The following is a 17,034-nucleotide window of genomic DNA, read 5'->3' as shown; positions in this document are numbered from 1 at the left end:
TTGTTGTTTTTGTTCTTTTTAAACTACTTTCTAAGGCATTTTCGTTCCTGCCTGCCCCAGCTATATGTTCTTCCCATTTGACATTTGGGAGGTTTTTTGTTTGTTTGTTTGTTTGTTTACCAGTTTAAATTTTTTTCATTTTTTCCCAGTTTTATTGTTATAACTGACAAATAGCAATGCATATGTTTAAGGTGTACAGTATAATGATTTCATATATGTTGTGAAATAATTACCACCATAAATTTAGTGAACCTCCAAAACATCATGAAGTTACAATTTTTTTTTCTTGTGCTGACTTTTAAGATCCATACTCTTAGCAAATTTCAAATATACAAAACCATATCATTAGCTATAATCATAATGAATAACCAGTGGTTTTTAATGTTAATCAGAATATGTACAACATACCACAGGCTGGCTCATTGATAATGGAAACTCTCTTCAGAATAAAATACAGGCTGTTACTATGACTATTACTTTATAGATGATAAAGACCTAATCTCAAGGATCTCTATATGGTAGAAATTAGAACTGCTACACACGTAAGCTGACCCTAAAAAGAGTCAACTTTTTATTTAACAACTTCCCTGTATTTTCTACTTCTCAAATTCTAATGTCCTCTGAAAATAAAGAAAACCACCTTCAGCATTTTACGAGATATTTCTTGATTTACCTGCATATATCCTAAGGGTTGTTGTCTTTCTTCTATTCATGGAAGATATAAATGATCATTTTCATCAAGAGCTATTTTTTTTAATTATAGGATTGGAGTCCTTTTTAAGTTTGTGATAAAACATCAACATGTAATTTAAATGTATTTTGATGCAGATTTTTCATTGGTGACCAATATGTTATATGTTATGTATATAGAGCAGAGCAAATAGAGTGTGAGAAAAGATAGGATCTTGCCTTGCAGAATACTAGGTAAACTAATGAACCAAACATCACTCAATACTCAAAGATTTACACCCAACTGGTTCTGATTAATACATTAGATCAGTTCTCCATGATTAACTTCTTTTCTTATAATGTGGGAGATGGGGTTTTGATTCCTATTCTTATTATATGGTGTATCTGAAGTCAATTTGTTCATAATCTTTTCTTATACAGTCCCAAAGTCACCAGAACACTGATATTGTTCACTTTCAATGATTCATAACTTATATATATAATATATAGATATTACAATTTCTTAATAAATTTCTGAGTCTGAGATTGAGGAGAGAATAAAATAAAAGCTGACTTATTTAGTTGGAAGAAATTATTTTATTCTTCCAATTCCCACTTCCAATTCACTTATCCAATTTTATGCTTTAAAACTCTGTGAATGTTCTGGAAAAGAGGAGGTCAAAGAAAAAAGACTGGATAAGAAGAAAATTACACAAAAGAAAAAGAAAGGGGTTTTGTGATAGAACTAGGATAAAAAAAGAGAATTTCTCTGGAATTTTCAGATCTCTTAGTAATAGGTAATAGGCAATACCCGAGGATTAATTACGATGGCACTTCAGAATTCAGAAGAAAATAGAACCAAAAAAATGCTATTGACAGATGGTTAGTGATACTTGATAAGAACAAATGCTAAATTAATAAACTTTTCTTGGAAAATGCATTTGGCTGATGTCAGGAGGAAGTTACAACTAGATTTATTTAAAGCACCTCAAGCCAAAAGAATTTGAGTTGGATGCTTCTACTGTCTTTTCCTATGTAAGAATTCCTGCAATTATTTTCAAATGTTTCCCATTGCTAGAATGACCACTATTTACCCCTGTGATTTTTTTTTTACTTCTATCAATAAATAAATTCTTCTTCACAATAGAAATTCTGAAAGCATCTCAGATATTTTGCCACTGGTGGGGGATTGTTTTCATTTCAAGTTAGGTTTAGAAAAAAGGCCTGAATTTGTTCTATTTGCTAATATTACCACTGCAACTTTCACTCTACCCAGTGAGCCTTTCTTTGCCCATTCCATTGACTCATTTGTTTATATTTAATCAGTAATTACCAGTCTCTAAAAACTGTATATACTGGTACCATAACAAGTAATTTGTTTCCATCGTAATTATAGCTCTACATATGTGGATCTAAAATCCAAAACAGATCCCATCAGAATGTCAACACAGAGCCAACATAACAGAATCTCAAAAATCTCATTTTTATTAGATCTATTATTTCTTTAATATAGCTCCATGAATTTTAACAATTCTGTAAAATAATATGGTGCCAATCGTCACACGAAATTGTCTACATGACAGTATCTCTTAAGCTAGTTCTTAACATTTCTTTTCAAAGCTATACTAAATAAGGTCAAGTTAAAGACTATCTAAAGCCTACGCACAACTGAGAAATAGAAACACAAATTGCCAAAAGAGAAATTTCACTTATTCAATGAATCTGAAATAAATGCAAGTTTCTTCTCACCTTATTACTATATAGTCCTACTCTCAGAACACTGTTTTCCATAGAGTAATAGAATTGAAGATGGCATCTCTTGCCCAGGCAGTGACACACAGAGCTATTTAAATAAGCCTTGCTGTCTAAATGGTTAAGAGTAGAAGCATCCTTAGCTCCTAGCCACATACAGTAACCTGAAAAATAAAGGGAAATGAAGCAATTTAGAAAAATCAGCTGCTTTATGTTTGGACAAAATTATTATATTCCCGGGGTTTCCAAAATCAGGCCTGAAAGACAAAGATTGTATTTAAAAGGATATGCTGTCGTAAATGATTACATCAATTACAAATTATAGGTTTTCATTTCCATATGTATTTTCAAATGCATTGAAATTGGCTCCTAATTCCTGAAATTAGGAAATTTCAATTCATTATTCTTATAAAAATAAATCTGCTGATATAAAAATCTCTATGCTACAAATCATTATCATTTTCTTTAAAATGTCACAATTCAACCTTTCTTTAACCAAGAAGTCCACACCTTTCTTCCCAGAATTCTTTCCTCTTTTATTTCTCTTTTACTTTTTAGGTTTAGAAAAACCTTAATAGTTTCAAGGGACTTTAATTTGAACTGCCCTCTTTCTTACCAAACCACATGAAAGTATCAGATATCTACAGCCCTATTAATCTGCACCTATGAATTTCATACTATGTGAAAATATTGTCAATCAATTTTAACACATCTGATACTTAAAACCAATTTACACTGTTCTTAAATACAATAATATAGACAAGGTGAAGTTATTTCTATGATTTTACAACTTCACCTTTCATTAATGAAGCCTTTTAATTCTTTATTTCTGCAAGTTAGCAAATATTCCTACAATTTCTAAAAACTATGAATTTAAGCAAAACTCTTATTTATTTAAAATGTAAGATTTTAAGCAAAATACCATAGCAAGTTAATACTTTGCCTCTGATATTTAAACAAAGAAATGATAAATAAGATAAAAAACACATTTTTATAAAAGTTGAGACAGATCCATTGCAAAAAAAATATCTAAAAAGATAAGGAAAGAACAAGTATGGTGAGTAGGGTTGAAACCACAGAACTCTTGAACTCTGAGACCAGACTCAGGCTCTGGTAGCTCAGATTTTGACTAATTTCAATATTACCAAAAAAGCTGGAAGAACAGTCAAATTCTCTCAATGAAGTTGAAGACTAGAGTTGGGGAATTCCGCTCTTAATCTGAGGTGGAAAATACACCAACATTCACTACCTTGGGCTACAACTAAGTGACAGGATATGCAAAACTCCAACCATTATCGCGAAGTACGAAACCCTAAACTAATATTGTTACTAAGGTTGGTCTTAAGGAAATACACCTGAGAATACACCTGGATTATTCAGGTATTAATAGCAAGGTTTGTACTCAAAAGTAACTATTTTACCACCATGTTACTAACTGGAGTTTGACTAGAGCCTAACTGACCTAGGAGAAGAGAGATACCAACTCCAGCAGGCTCTAGCCTTCCACAGGAGAGGAGGAAAATACCCAGATCCAGCCCTGTCTAGCTTGCCTGTCTCATCTAAGGTTGGGGAAGGAAGCATTTTTGAAGATCTTGTAACGGAGGAACAATTTCACTAAAAGACTGAAGAATATTTTTCCTCCACCTCACAATTTATTACCATATAAAAGGGGATCTTCCTATAAGGGAATACTATTCAAAGAACTGTAGGTCTCAGATGTCATTTAAGAATATGTCTCTAGGGAAACCCAAAGACAACAAGTAAGATAAAATCAAGAATACCAGGTGAATTTTTAGCCTTAGGCATTTACAGCTGCAGCAAAGAGTAAAGAGTCTAATCTCTAGTTGCATAAACATAAAAGGTCATTCATGCTAAATACCTATTGACCTTAATTACTTTTACGTAGTACATCACGTCTGGCTTTCCGCAAAACATTACAAAGCATACTGAAAGGCAAAAAGAAAAAGAAAGCCATAGCTTGAAGAGAAAGAGCAAGTATCAGAACCAGACCCAGATATGGAATTGTCAGACTAGGACTTTAAAACAACTATAATTAATAAGTTAAGAGCTCTAATGGAAAAAAAAAAGTAGAAAATATGAAAAATAAAAAGACTGACAAATGTAGTCAAAGAGCTGGAAATTCTAAGAAAAAAAATTTAAATGCTAGAGACAAAAAATCAAAACAAAAAACAAAAACCACTCCAACAGGAATGAAGACTGTCTTTAATGGGGTGACTAAGTAGACTGGTACAGCTGAAAATATGTCAACAGAAACTTCTAAAACTAAAAAGCCAATATATTTTTAAGTGGAAAAAAAAGGAATAGAATATTCAAGGACTGGGGAATGACTACAAAAGTGACATAGCATAATGGGAATACAAGAATGAGAAAGACAAAAAAGAACAAGAGCAGTATCTGAAGCAATATCGACTGACAATTTTCCCAAAATTAATATCAGATTTTAACCACAGTTCCAGGAAGTTCAGAAAATACAAAGCAAGATAAATACCCAAAGCCCTACATGTAAGCATGTCATATTCAAACTGCAAAGGATCGAAAACAAAGAAGAAACCTTAAAAAACAACAACAACAACAAAAAAAAAAACCAACGAAAAAAAGGAGGGGTGCCTGGGTGACTCAGTCTGATAAGTGTCCAACTTCAGTTCATGATCTTGTGGTTGGTGAATTGGATCCCCACAGTGGACTCTGTGCTGATTGCTCAGAGCCTGAAACCTGCTTTGGATTCTGTGTCTCCCACTCTCTCTGACCCACCTGTGTTCATGCTCTGTCTCTGCCTCTCAAAACTAACATTAAAAAAAAGAAGAAGAAGAAAAGAAAAAAAAAAACCCAATCTGGAATTCTGCATCCAGCAAAACTGTTCTTCAAAAAATGAAGGAGAAATAAAAACTTCCTCAGACAAATGAAAATTGAGAGAGTTTGTAGCCAATAGACCTGCTTTGTAAGTAATGTTAGGAGAGGAAGTTGGCAGCAGACTAGGAGAACCCTAGACTCATCTTATCCCATGAACACAACAACTAGGTAACTATCAAATCATCTTAAACAGCCCCGAAACTGAGGCGAAGACTGGCAGAACACACTCCACAGCTAAAGGGAGAGATGAGACCACATAGAATAAAGTAGAAAGTGCAGAGACATAGTTTAGGGGAGAAAGAGACCACAGGTGCTGCAGAGGGGAAGGTCACAGAGAAGGGCAAGCAAGAGAGGAGTGCACAGGGGAATGCACGAGAAGAAAGTTGCAAAGAATCATTGGCCTGGAAAAGTAAAGGAGCTGAATTCTGTGAGTTCTTGCAACCAGGAGGGCTTAAAGCCTGGGGTTTTAAAGGTCAGTGAGCTTAGCTGGGATAGAGCCCCGAGGGCACTGCACTGCTCCTGGAGAGAAGGCAGGCAAACAACCTGAGGGCAGACAGCACCAAAAACACCTGGGGAACACAGGGAGGAGATTATTCGTTCTTCTCAGAGTACATCCCTGGGAGGCAGTGTTCACAGAGATCCCTCTGTGAAGACAAAGGAGCTGGCCAGCACCATTTCCTCCCCTGCCCTCAACATAAACACAGAGCCACCTGCAGGAAGCAGTGCAGCTCCAACACTGGGCGCCTAACCAGCTTACACTGAGCCCCAGCCCCCTGTGCTTTGGCAGACTGCCCTTCTCAGTGAAGCTTGTCTTGGTCCCAGCACGGCATCCCCTCCCCCAGAAGACCAGCACAAACCCCTACCCACACCACATCTCCCGACCATGGAGTTCTGCGGGGCTTCAGTTCTGGTGGAAGTGGTGTCAGGTTTCATTTCACAAGCAGACGAGAGCACACATAGTTTGAATTCACCACATTCAGGCCAGACACCCAACACTGCCCACACGCAGCAGATGAGAAGAGCCTCCTCTGCAGATGACTGACCTGAAGGACAGAGCAGCCAAAACACAACAGCAGAGTTCATCCAGCACATGCCGGAGACACACACTAAAGCACCATCCCTGGACACTGCATGACCTCTTCTCCATATAGCCATTATCATCAGGAGCAGAAGACATCATCGGCTTTTCTAACACGGAGAAGAAGGCAGAGAAGGTAGAGGGATTGATCCCAAATGAAAGAACAAGCTAAGGCCACACAAGAGATCTCAGGAACACATGTGAGTAACATTTCTGATGGAACATTTAAAGCAGCAATTGTAAAGATACCCACTGGGCTTGGGAAAAAATAGAAGACATCAGGGAAACCCTTACCACAGAGATAAAAGTTAAAAAAGAATTAATCAGAGACAAAGGGCACAATAAACGAGATTGGAAACAGTCTTGATGCATTAAACATCAGGCAGGAAGAAGCAGAGGAATGAATTAGTGACCTAGAAGACACAACAAGGGAGAACAATGGAGCTGAACAACAGAGAGAGAAAATTATGCAACATGAGAATAGATTTAGGGAATTCAGTGATCCCATCAAACATAATAACTTTCATATATAAGAGTCCTAGAAGAGGAGAGAGAAAAGGGGGCAGAAAATATATTTCAAGAAATAATAGCAGAAAATTTCCCTAATCTGGAAATGGAAACAGACATCCAGATCCAGGAGGCACAGAGCACTCCCATTACAATCAACAAAAGCAGGCCAACACCAAGACATATAATTAGATTTGCAAAATATAGCAACAAATGAAAAATCTTGAAAGCGGCAAGAGAAAAGAAGTCCTTTGCTTACAAGAGAAGACCTTTAAGGCTAGCTGGAGATTTCTCAACAGAAAACTTGGAAAGCCAGAAGGGCATGATATATACAAAGTGCTGATGGGGAAAAAGCTGCAGCCAAGAATACTCTATCCAGGAAGGCTATCATTCAAGGGGAGGAGAGATAAAGAGCTTCCCAGACCAACAAAAACTAAAGGAGTTCATGACCACTACACCTGCCCTGCAAGAAATATTAAAGGAGACTCTTTGAGTACAAAGCAGAGACTAAGAGTGACAAAGACAAGAAAGGATCAGAGAGAATCTCCAGAAACAATGACAAAACAAGTAATAAAATGGCAATAAATACATATCTATCAAGAATCACTTTGAATGTAAATGGGCTAAGTGCTCCAATAAAAAGACATAGGGCATCAGAATGGATAAAAAAACAAAACCCATCTATATGCTGCCTACAAGAGACTCATTTTAGACCTAAAGACACCTGCGGATTGAAAGTGAGGGGATGGAGAAAAATTTATCACACAAATGGAAATCAGAAAAAAGGTAGAGCAGCAATATTTAAATTAGACAAAATAGACTTTAAAGCAAAAACTGTAACAAGAAATGAAGAAATGTACTAAATTATAATAAATGAGACAATACAACAAGACAAAACAATTTAAATATTTATGCCTCGAACATGATAGCACCCAACTATATAAAACAATTAATAACAAACATAAAGGAACTAATTGATAATAATACAATAATAGTAGGGGACTTAAATACCCCACTTAGATCAATGGACAGATCACACCTATACAGAAAATAAACAAGGAAACAATGGCTTTGAATATAAGTAATGTTAAAAGAAATTCTTCAAAGAGAGGGGAAGAAATTAGTCATAAACTCAGATCTAAATAAAGAAAGGAACAGTACTAGGAAAGCAATAAATAAAGCAAATCAGTTACCTTCAAATTTTGGCAAAACCTTTTAATTTTAATATTCTGAATTGATCTAAAAGAGAACAGTTCAAAATAGTAATAGCCACAATGTATTTGATGATTATAGTTTGCATGTAAGTGAAATGAGTGATAACAATGACACAAGGGACAGGAGGGAGAAATTAGGAATATTTTATGATTATAAGACAATGTGCACTTTGTGAAGAAGTATGAAATTATTTCTTTTTTTTTAACGTTTATTTATTTTTGAGACAGAGAGAGACAGAGCATGAATGGGGGAGGGTCAGAGAGAGAGGGAGACACAGAATCTGAAACAGGCTCCAGGCAGGCTCTGAGCTGTCAGCACAAGGCCTACACGGGGCTTGAACTCACAAACCGTGAGATCATGACCTGAGCCGAAGTCGGACGCTTAACCGACTGAGCCACCCAGGTGCCCCAAGAAGTATGAAGTTATTTCAAAGTGGAGTTGGATTAGTTGTAAATATATTTCATAAACTCACAGCTAGCACTAAAAAAAAGGGGTAAAAATGGAAATATAATTGAGATACTAAAGAAGGAAACAAAAAAAGAAGCATATAAAATCCTCATTTAAAACTACAAAGGCCTAACAGGAATGGGAGACAAAAATAAGAACAAAGAATAAGGGCAACAAATAAAAAACACTAACACACAGGCCCCCAGGACATGTATTTAATAGGAACTCAAGAGGACAAGAACAGAGGGACTGAAAGAAACTAATCAGAAAAGAGTTAACATACCATGTCCGCAAATGATAACATACATGCATTTTGAGCACTGAAAATTTTAAATAAAATATATTCACATCTTTACTAATCACGATGACATTTCAGACAGTAGAGATAAACATTTTATTAAATCTTCATAAAATGGAAAAAAATTAGATGAGCTCAGACTTCATGATGACTACGGTAGATATCAGTAGCTAAAGAAGAACCATCACTATGTACTTAGAAATAAAATGAACAGATTTTCATTCAAAAATTGTATGACTAAATAGATTATTATTTAGGAGTGAGGCCATTAAAAACACTTGAAGCTTATAAATGCTTAGCAAGACCATGACCACAGATCTTTTCTGAATAAAAAATAATTAATAAGTGAACCTATTCAAGAAGGAAAGGAATCAAGGGCATGAAATAAAAGAAACAATGGTGAACAAAGAAAATGATAAAGATAAAAGACCAAAACCCAAAGGCCTTAACAGACACCTCACAAAAGAAGACATACAAATGACAAATAAGCATCAGAGATGTGCCATATCATAGGCATCAGGGAAATGCAAACTAAGACAAAGAGAAATCACTACACACCTATTTGAATGGCCAGAATCCAGGACACTGACATCAGCCAAATGCTGGAGAGGGTGTGAAGCAACAAGATCTCTCATTCATCGTTGATGGGAATGAAAAATGATACATTCTCTTTGGAAGACAGCTTAGGAGTCTCTTACAAAACTACACATATTCTTACTAAACGATCCAGCAGCCATGCTCCTTAGTATTTACTCAAAAGAGTTGGAAACCTATGTTGACACAAAAACCTTCACATGGATGTTTATAGCAGCTTTATTCATAATTGCCAAACACTTGGAAGCAATCGAAATGTCCTTCGGGAGGTGAATGAACTCTGGTACATCCAGACAATGGGATATAATTCACTATTAAAACAAAATAAGCCAACAAGCCACGAAAAGGACAGAGAGGAAGCCTAAATGCACATTACTAAATGAAGGAAGTGAATCTTAAAAGGCTACCAACTGTATAACTCCAATTATATGACATTCTGGAAAAGGCAAAACTATGGAGAAAGTAAACTCAACATGGAAGTAGAAAAAATAGCTATTACTTTCTGCTGTGGCAAAATTTTAAATTACTAAATTAAGAAAAGACTAACAATACCTCCTCAAAAAAAGAAAGAGAGAAAAAGCAGTGGAAAGAAAAATAAACAGACACCACAAATTTAATGTTAGATGAAAAGAAAGAAAATCATTGATAACACTAGTGAAAAGGAGAGCTAGTCAGCTTTATAAAAGCGTTTTAATACTTTACCTTTTTCTTCCCACAATATCTACTATCTCTTGATGATTAAATAATAAAACTTACAAAATTAAAAGTTAACCTAGTATAATTCTTTCTTTACACTGTCAATAATATGATTTTTTTACTTTCAATATCTATGCAAATATAGCTTCAATAAAATACACTCAGTATATACATCAAGATCCCTGATGAAATATCTTCATACTACCCACAAGTCAAAATTCTAAAAATCATATATACAGAAGATTATTTTTTATTTCCTACCTTCATCATCACTACTTTGATCCTGCTGAGGTATAGATTCTAATGCAAGAACCTCTCTTGCTTTTGTGCGCATCCAGGAAATTCGCCCAGCAGATGTTTCTGATGCCCAGTCACACATGTCAGATTCAAATCCACAGACGTGACATACTACAGAAAGCCAAAAAAGATCTTGGTGAACCATCACAGTGTACTAGAGTAGCTGCTTAGCCATAGTTATGTATTATAATCAAAGCTTAACACGCACACACACACACACACACACAATTTCATACCTACAAATTTTGGTTCAATAAGCCTTAGAATATACCAGCAAATAGTTCCTCCCTTGATCCAGATAGGCATCCTCCCAAATGGAAACCACTGCCATTCAAAAGTGAAAAGATGTTTCCATTTTTTCTTGTACACTGCTCCTACTACAACTTTTTAAATGGCACATATATAATCTGACCTTACCTACCTTATGAAATTAGTTTATTTTTTTTATGGGTTGATATTTTATTTTTTTTTGAAATTAGTTTAAATCACTTGTTATTCATAATCACATGGAAATTTTAAAGAAGAAACACTCTATATAATTGAAAGCTGGTCTTTAATGGAACTACTTTATAAAACATCACCTTAAAATTACATATTTAGTATCTTTCATGTTTTGAATAAACCATAGACTTCCAACAACACTCCAGCTAAAATTAGGACATAAATGTCAACAAAGGTTGGCAGGTGAGTATCCCTCGTAGTGGTCTGAATTCCTAGCAGTGGTCCAAGTCTCGTGGATGGCTACATACCATCATGGTGGGCATCTCGATTTAACACTTACACCTCAATCCTTCATCTGTAGAATCAAAATTGCAGAGACGTGAATCTAGATGGCACAGTTCCTGCTCGGTATTCAGTGTTTCTTGACATGGTAAAATTTCATCTGTTAAATTTAAAGAGAGGCAAGAAGTGAGATGTAGGTACAACTGGAAAGACTCATGCATTTCCTAAAATGTTAGCATTTGTTCTAGAAAGCACTCTTCACCCAACTCCTCTCTGTAACAGCATCTCTCCCCAGGCAGCTCCATCACACAGAGAGTCAGAGAGAATAATACAACTATGCCAGTGCTTCTGGGATTTAATCGGATCTCTGTGGTGACCGCCAAGCCCCCAAACCAAACTGCCCATGTCTCCATGGAAGTAACATGGCCTAATGTGGAAACAAGGAGCCTATTATTAGAAGGATAATTGTACCTGTGTCAACTATGACATATGCTGATATGCTGTCCTCTTTAACTGGAAGCTGATCTCCTGGAACTGCGGTCCCTGAAATCCCTCCCTGCTTGGTGTCTGTGTTCCCCTCCACTGCCCGCCCAACACAGGGCTGGAAAGTGGACTGGGTATCCTCCCTGCTCCGTTGCCACTTCCAGACAATTCTCATTCTCATCTCCCCAAACACCTCAGCTATGAGTCTCCCGACATCAGATGACATCCCTCGTTGTGCCAGCTTGTGGCAGTCACCTACAGACACTGGTGCACCACCCCTCCACCTTGATTATTTTGACTCTTGGCAGTCATCGTCACTTTAATAGCTACTTTCATCTTGTCTCTTAATCTCTTGCTTTTTTCGTATTGATGGTCATGAAGAAAGGTTGAGGAAAAATGACCTCTGCCACCACGCCTGTGAGTACCATCATTACAAGTGGTAACATTTCCTTTATCTTAATTACAAGTGGCCCACTCCTCAACCATCACCTCTCTCCACTCATTCCTCCTAGTATCAGCTCTAACAATTTTTTGACAGCACGAGGTCCCACAAGCTACTAGTCCGACAGTTTTCCAATTCCTTTCATCCTTTTTCATGTTCTCTTTTCCTCTCTCACAGATGTTAGAGCCACTCCCTCTGGCACTCCTGTGCTTCCTCATACTCTCAGGGCAAAAACTCTGGTAAGTACAACCCTGCAGGTACTGTAGGTATCTGACAATTCACTTTTTTTACACCATAATGTGTTAAAGAACAAGAATTCAGGGCATCTGGGTGGCTCAGTCAGTTAAGCATCTGACTTCAGCTCAGGTCACGATCCTGTGGTTTGTGAGTTTGAGCCCCACATCGGGCTCTCTGATGTCAGTTCAGAGCCCGCTTCAGATCCTCGGTCCCGCTCTCTCTCTGCCCCTCCCCATCTCATTCTCTTTCTCTCTCAAAATAAATAAACTTAAAAAGACTTTAAATAATGTATTTAAAAAATAAAAAATAAAGGACAAGAATTCAACCAAATGAATTTGAAGATCTAATCGGTTTCATTAGCAATAAATTAAAGCAATAATCAGACAGCACCCCAAGTAAAAAGCAGAGAGGAGCTCTGAGGAGCCATACCAAATGGCAGGTTTTTATAGGAAGGAGTGTAGAGCAAGACACTTATTAGCAAAAGAAAACAAAAGATTGTTCCAGGCAAGGTCACATTCCCTTGGAGAAGGTCAAGGGATCTTACTAGGTGGATTACATCATCTTCCTTTGGAGGATGGAGTGGGCCCATGTCATAGAATACCTCACTAGTACAGGGGCGCCTGGGTGGCGCAGTCGGTTAAGCGTCCGACTTCAGCCAGGTCGCGATCTCGCGGTCCGTGAGTTCGAGCCCCGCGTCAGGCTCTGGGCTGACGGCTCAGAGCCTGGAGCCTGTTTCCGATTCTGTGTCTCCCTCTCTCTCTGCCCCTCCCCCGTTCATGCTCTGTCTCTCTCTGTCCCAAAAATAAATAAACGTTGAAAAAAAAAAAATTTAAAAGAATACCTCACTAGTACTGATCAGAAGGTTCCTGATTGACAGGTTAAGACTGACATTTCTGAAGAAGTTGAAACTGTAATTAGGTTAGATATTAAGCCCCAGTTTGGTGACTTAGCCTAGTTCAAGTGACACCATTTTAGGCCGTGACACCATTTTAGGCCTGTGGTTTTCTTTTTAACAGATGAGAGTGCCTGATATTAAACTTTTGATGGCTGAGGGCACCATTTCAAAGATATCCATCTGGAATAAACACATTCCTAGCCACACAACTAGATCAGGAACCTCTTGAACTCAATGAAGGCAGACCCCTGGATCCATGGTCTCTCTCCACAACCTTGCTGTGTTGCCCTTGGACACCCTGTACATCCTCCAGGACCTATGTGTAATGAAACTTGTTTTCTCGGGAGTTCCCTGATGGTTGTTGCTGAGGTGTATCCTTCAATCCTAACAAGAACCACAAGGTCTGGGTCAGCCACAACACGGGCTCTGATCAAGGAAACATGTGTGGGGGCTCGTCACAAGCAGCGTGGGCCCAGATGACTGCCCCAGGCACTTCCAGCCCAAGACATGGCTATTGGTAGGCTGAGACCACCAGGGAACTGGTCACCCACTCCAGCCTGCATCTGTGGGGCTGAAGATGAGTGACGAAGAGCCCACCACCATGCTGATTAAAATGGTTTTATGTCTGTGACTACTCACTCCATCTCATCGTCCACCATGTTTCCCCTTCTTTCCTTTTCCTCCATTTCCTCTTTCCTTTTCCTCCTAGACAACTATTCAAAACTCTTTACTTCCTCCTTCAAATTCCAACTCCTTCCCTATCATTCTTCTCAGCTAATATTCTTGCTCCACATTTCATCAGGAAAATGAGAGGAAACAGCAGAAAACCTCACAAGTCCCACTACCTATCTCCCTGAACTGCTACCTGAGTATCTTTCTTCTTGTAACTATGGGTCAACCAGCCATGCTGTTCTCTGGGCCCCTCTTTGTTTCTACAAAAAATCATCTCCTCTTCCCTGTTTTAGGAATTATTCCAGTAATTCCCTCCCCTCTTTTACATCAACAGGTTTTCTTTTCCCTTCGATACACAAAGGGGCCAAAATTTCATCCATCTTAGGAAAGCCCTCTGACCCTCCAACTCCCTCCAACTAACTTCTCTAAGTTCTGCCTATTCACACTGACTCCAACACCAATTCTCCCCACATCCTTCCTTGAACCTGCACTAGTGAGGTCTTTTTTTTTTAAGTTTTTTTATTGAGGTAACATTCACATAACATAAAATTCACCATTTTAACCATTTTAATTATTTTAAAGTATACAGTTCAGGGGCTTTTATTCATAATAATTGTACAGATATCACCACTAATTCCAAAACATTATCACCCCATAACCCATAAACCCATTATATATAAAACCCATAAATTATATAAAACACATAACCATTATATATCACTCCCTTTCTCTGCTCCTCCTTGGACTCTGTCAACCACTAATCTCCTTCCCATCTCTATAGATTTCCCTATTTTGGATATTTCACATAAATGGAATCATACAATATATGGTCTTCTGTGCTTGACTTCTTTCACTTGGCATAATGTTTTCAAGGTTCCTTCATGTTGTAGCACATATCAGAACTTTTTTTTTTCTTTTTCATAACCTTACCACTCCACTGAAAGTGCATATATCAAGAATGACCTCTGTATTGTTAAATCCAACATTTAATTTTTCTTCCTTATCATACCTGACATGGCAGTAATACTGAAACTAGTCGATCACTCAATCTTTCTTGAAACGTTTTCTTCACTAGGTTCTAGAACATAATTCTCTCCTGGTTTTCCTCTTAAATTACTGGCTGTTCATTCTCAGTCACCTTTGCTGGTTTTTCCTCATCTCCACATGACACAAACATGAGGGGGCTCTAGACCTCAGTCCTTGGATTCCCTTCTCTTCTCTACGCCACAGTCTTGTTAATATCACCTCATCTCATGCCTTTAAAACACTTCCTTCTTATCAAATTATATTTTAGGCCTAGTTTCACTGGTCTCCAATATAGACATCCTGTTGCTGTCTTGGCCCTTTCACTTGAAGAGCTAACATGTATCTCAACAGAAATAGGTCTAAAATTAAACTTCTGATTCCTCCAAAGCTTCTCCTCCCACTTTCCTCCCCATCTCAGTTCGTGATAATTTCATCCAACCTATTTCAGGAGGAAATCTGGATCCATGACCCATCTCTCGCTGTCACCCATCACGCGATTCATCAGCAAAGCTTTGCTTTCTCTATAGAACACATCCAGAATCTCATTACATCCTACTGCCTCTGCTACTACTACCAATTCTGACTCAAGGAATATCACTCTTTCTGGATTACAGGAATAACTTTGTATTTTGCTCCCTTGTTGCTGCCCTTGTCTCCCTCTGACCTTTAAATATATGAGTCAGATCACATCTCCTCGGCTCAACATCGTTACATGGGTTTCTGTCCTTCGTGAAATAAATACGGAAGTCCTCACCATGATCTTCCTCATACAGACAAAGCTGACTCTTGCCTTGAGACCTTTGTATTTATAGTTCCTTCCAAAATATGCATGGCTTTCTCCCTCAACTCCTTGGGGGTTTTTTGTTGTTGTTGTTTAGAAACATCTTTTCCATGTGACCATGCCCGACTAAAACTTCACTTTACCTTCATCTATGGCACTTCTTATGTTAGCTGTCTGCTCTATTGTTCCCGACAGCACATATCACCACTTGACATAGTTTTTTTTATTTGCTTAGTATCTTTCTCCCTTTGACTAAAATGTAAGTTCCATGAACACAGGGATTGGTGTTTGTTTTTCATTGCTGTCTCCCCATTGTCTGAAATAACTCTTGGCACAACGTAAGTGTCCAGTATATAGTTGTTTAAGGAATGAATAAATATAATTCAACAAAATACTTGACAATATCATAGATCCTATGTAAAGTGCTTACATTTTTATTTGGAATACAATTGAAGCAACTGGTTATGAAACAATTTATGAATAACACCCATAAGCTGATTTCTTATAATAGGAGCTTACAAATAATGAATATGCAAAGCCTTTGAATGTAAGATCCTCTGAAAATAAAACTGCATATGCAATTAAGGGAGTGTAGGTAATAAATGAAGCTAAGATTGCACAATAACAATTAACATGAAACAATTAAAACTGTAATTTTTCTTGATTCACATAATAGCTGCAGATCTTCTGCTTCCTGGAGCTAAATAATTAAGTATTGGCCATAGTTCAATTAAATGTCGTATATTCTCTCTAATTGTTCACTACTTATACAAGAAAAAAAATTCACAAAAGTACAATAAACAAAAATAGCAAAATAGTCAAGTATCAATTGCATGATATTAACAACATAGCTTGTGTCAATTGGTATTAAATATCTTTCACCAATGTCAACCATTTTTACTACCTTCATTCCCCAAACTGGAATTTGTAACCGTAAAAACAGTAGATGGGGGTATAAGTTGACAGTTAATCTTCTGGACACTTCTTTTTCTTTTAGTGCATTCAATCTCAGAGCTCAATACTATTTCAAGAAGTCAGTTATCTATATTTACATTCATACGCATTTTTCCTACATCCCCACCCTCTTTCTATCTCATTCTTACATTTGCACCACAGTCTAGCAGCAGAAAATTACTTTGAGGATTTTAAAATCCTCCATCCATGATACATGATCATCAGGATGAAGCTTTGCCAACGTTTCAAGGTCTCTATACCAATGAAGCCACATTTCCTTCAAACCTTATCTTGTACAAGCAGGTTGTATAAAATTGGCCAACTCTCTCTCAGATGGTAGAGAATGAAGTGCAAGTCTCAAGGCCATTGCAGTAAAAGTTATAACTGACACCCACTT

General features: G+C 37.3%; 1 protein-coding gene across 1 annotated transcript in view; it reads right to left on the bottom strand.

Annotated features, from left to right (window-relative positions):
- The window catches only part of MALRD1 (MAM and LDL receptor class A domain containing 1), a 794,572-nt gene that overhangs the window by 696,007 nt on the left and 81,531 nt on the right, over positions 1–17,034 (bottom strand). The window contains exons 7-9 of the mRNA XM_047066301.1: positions 11,206–11,307; positions 10,389–10,535; positions 2,419–2,585 (exon numbers count right to left, since the gene is read on the bottom strand). Of these exons, the coding sequence (XP_046922257.1) occupies positions 2,419–2,585; positions 10,389–10,535; positions 11,206–11,307 (416 nt within the window). The remainder of the gene's footprint in view (positions 1–2,418; positions 2,586–10,388; positions 10,536–11,205; positions 11,308–17,034) is intronic.

The sequence above is a fragment of the Lynx rufus genome, unplaced genomic scaffold (assembly GCF_022079265.1).
Source record: "Lynx rufus isolate CCGP_SWC_20201006 ecotype Redwood Valley unplaced genomic scaffold, mLynRuf1.p SCAF_7, whole genome shotgun sequence".
In the NCBI taxonomy this organism is placed as follows: Eukaryota; Metazoa; Chordata; class Mammalia; order Carnivora; family Felidae; genus Lynx; species Lynx rufus.
This window is presented reverse-complemented; position numbering and strand designations above follow the sequence as displayed.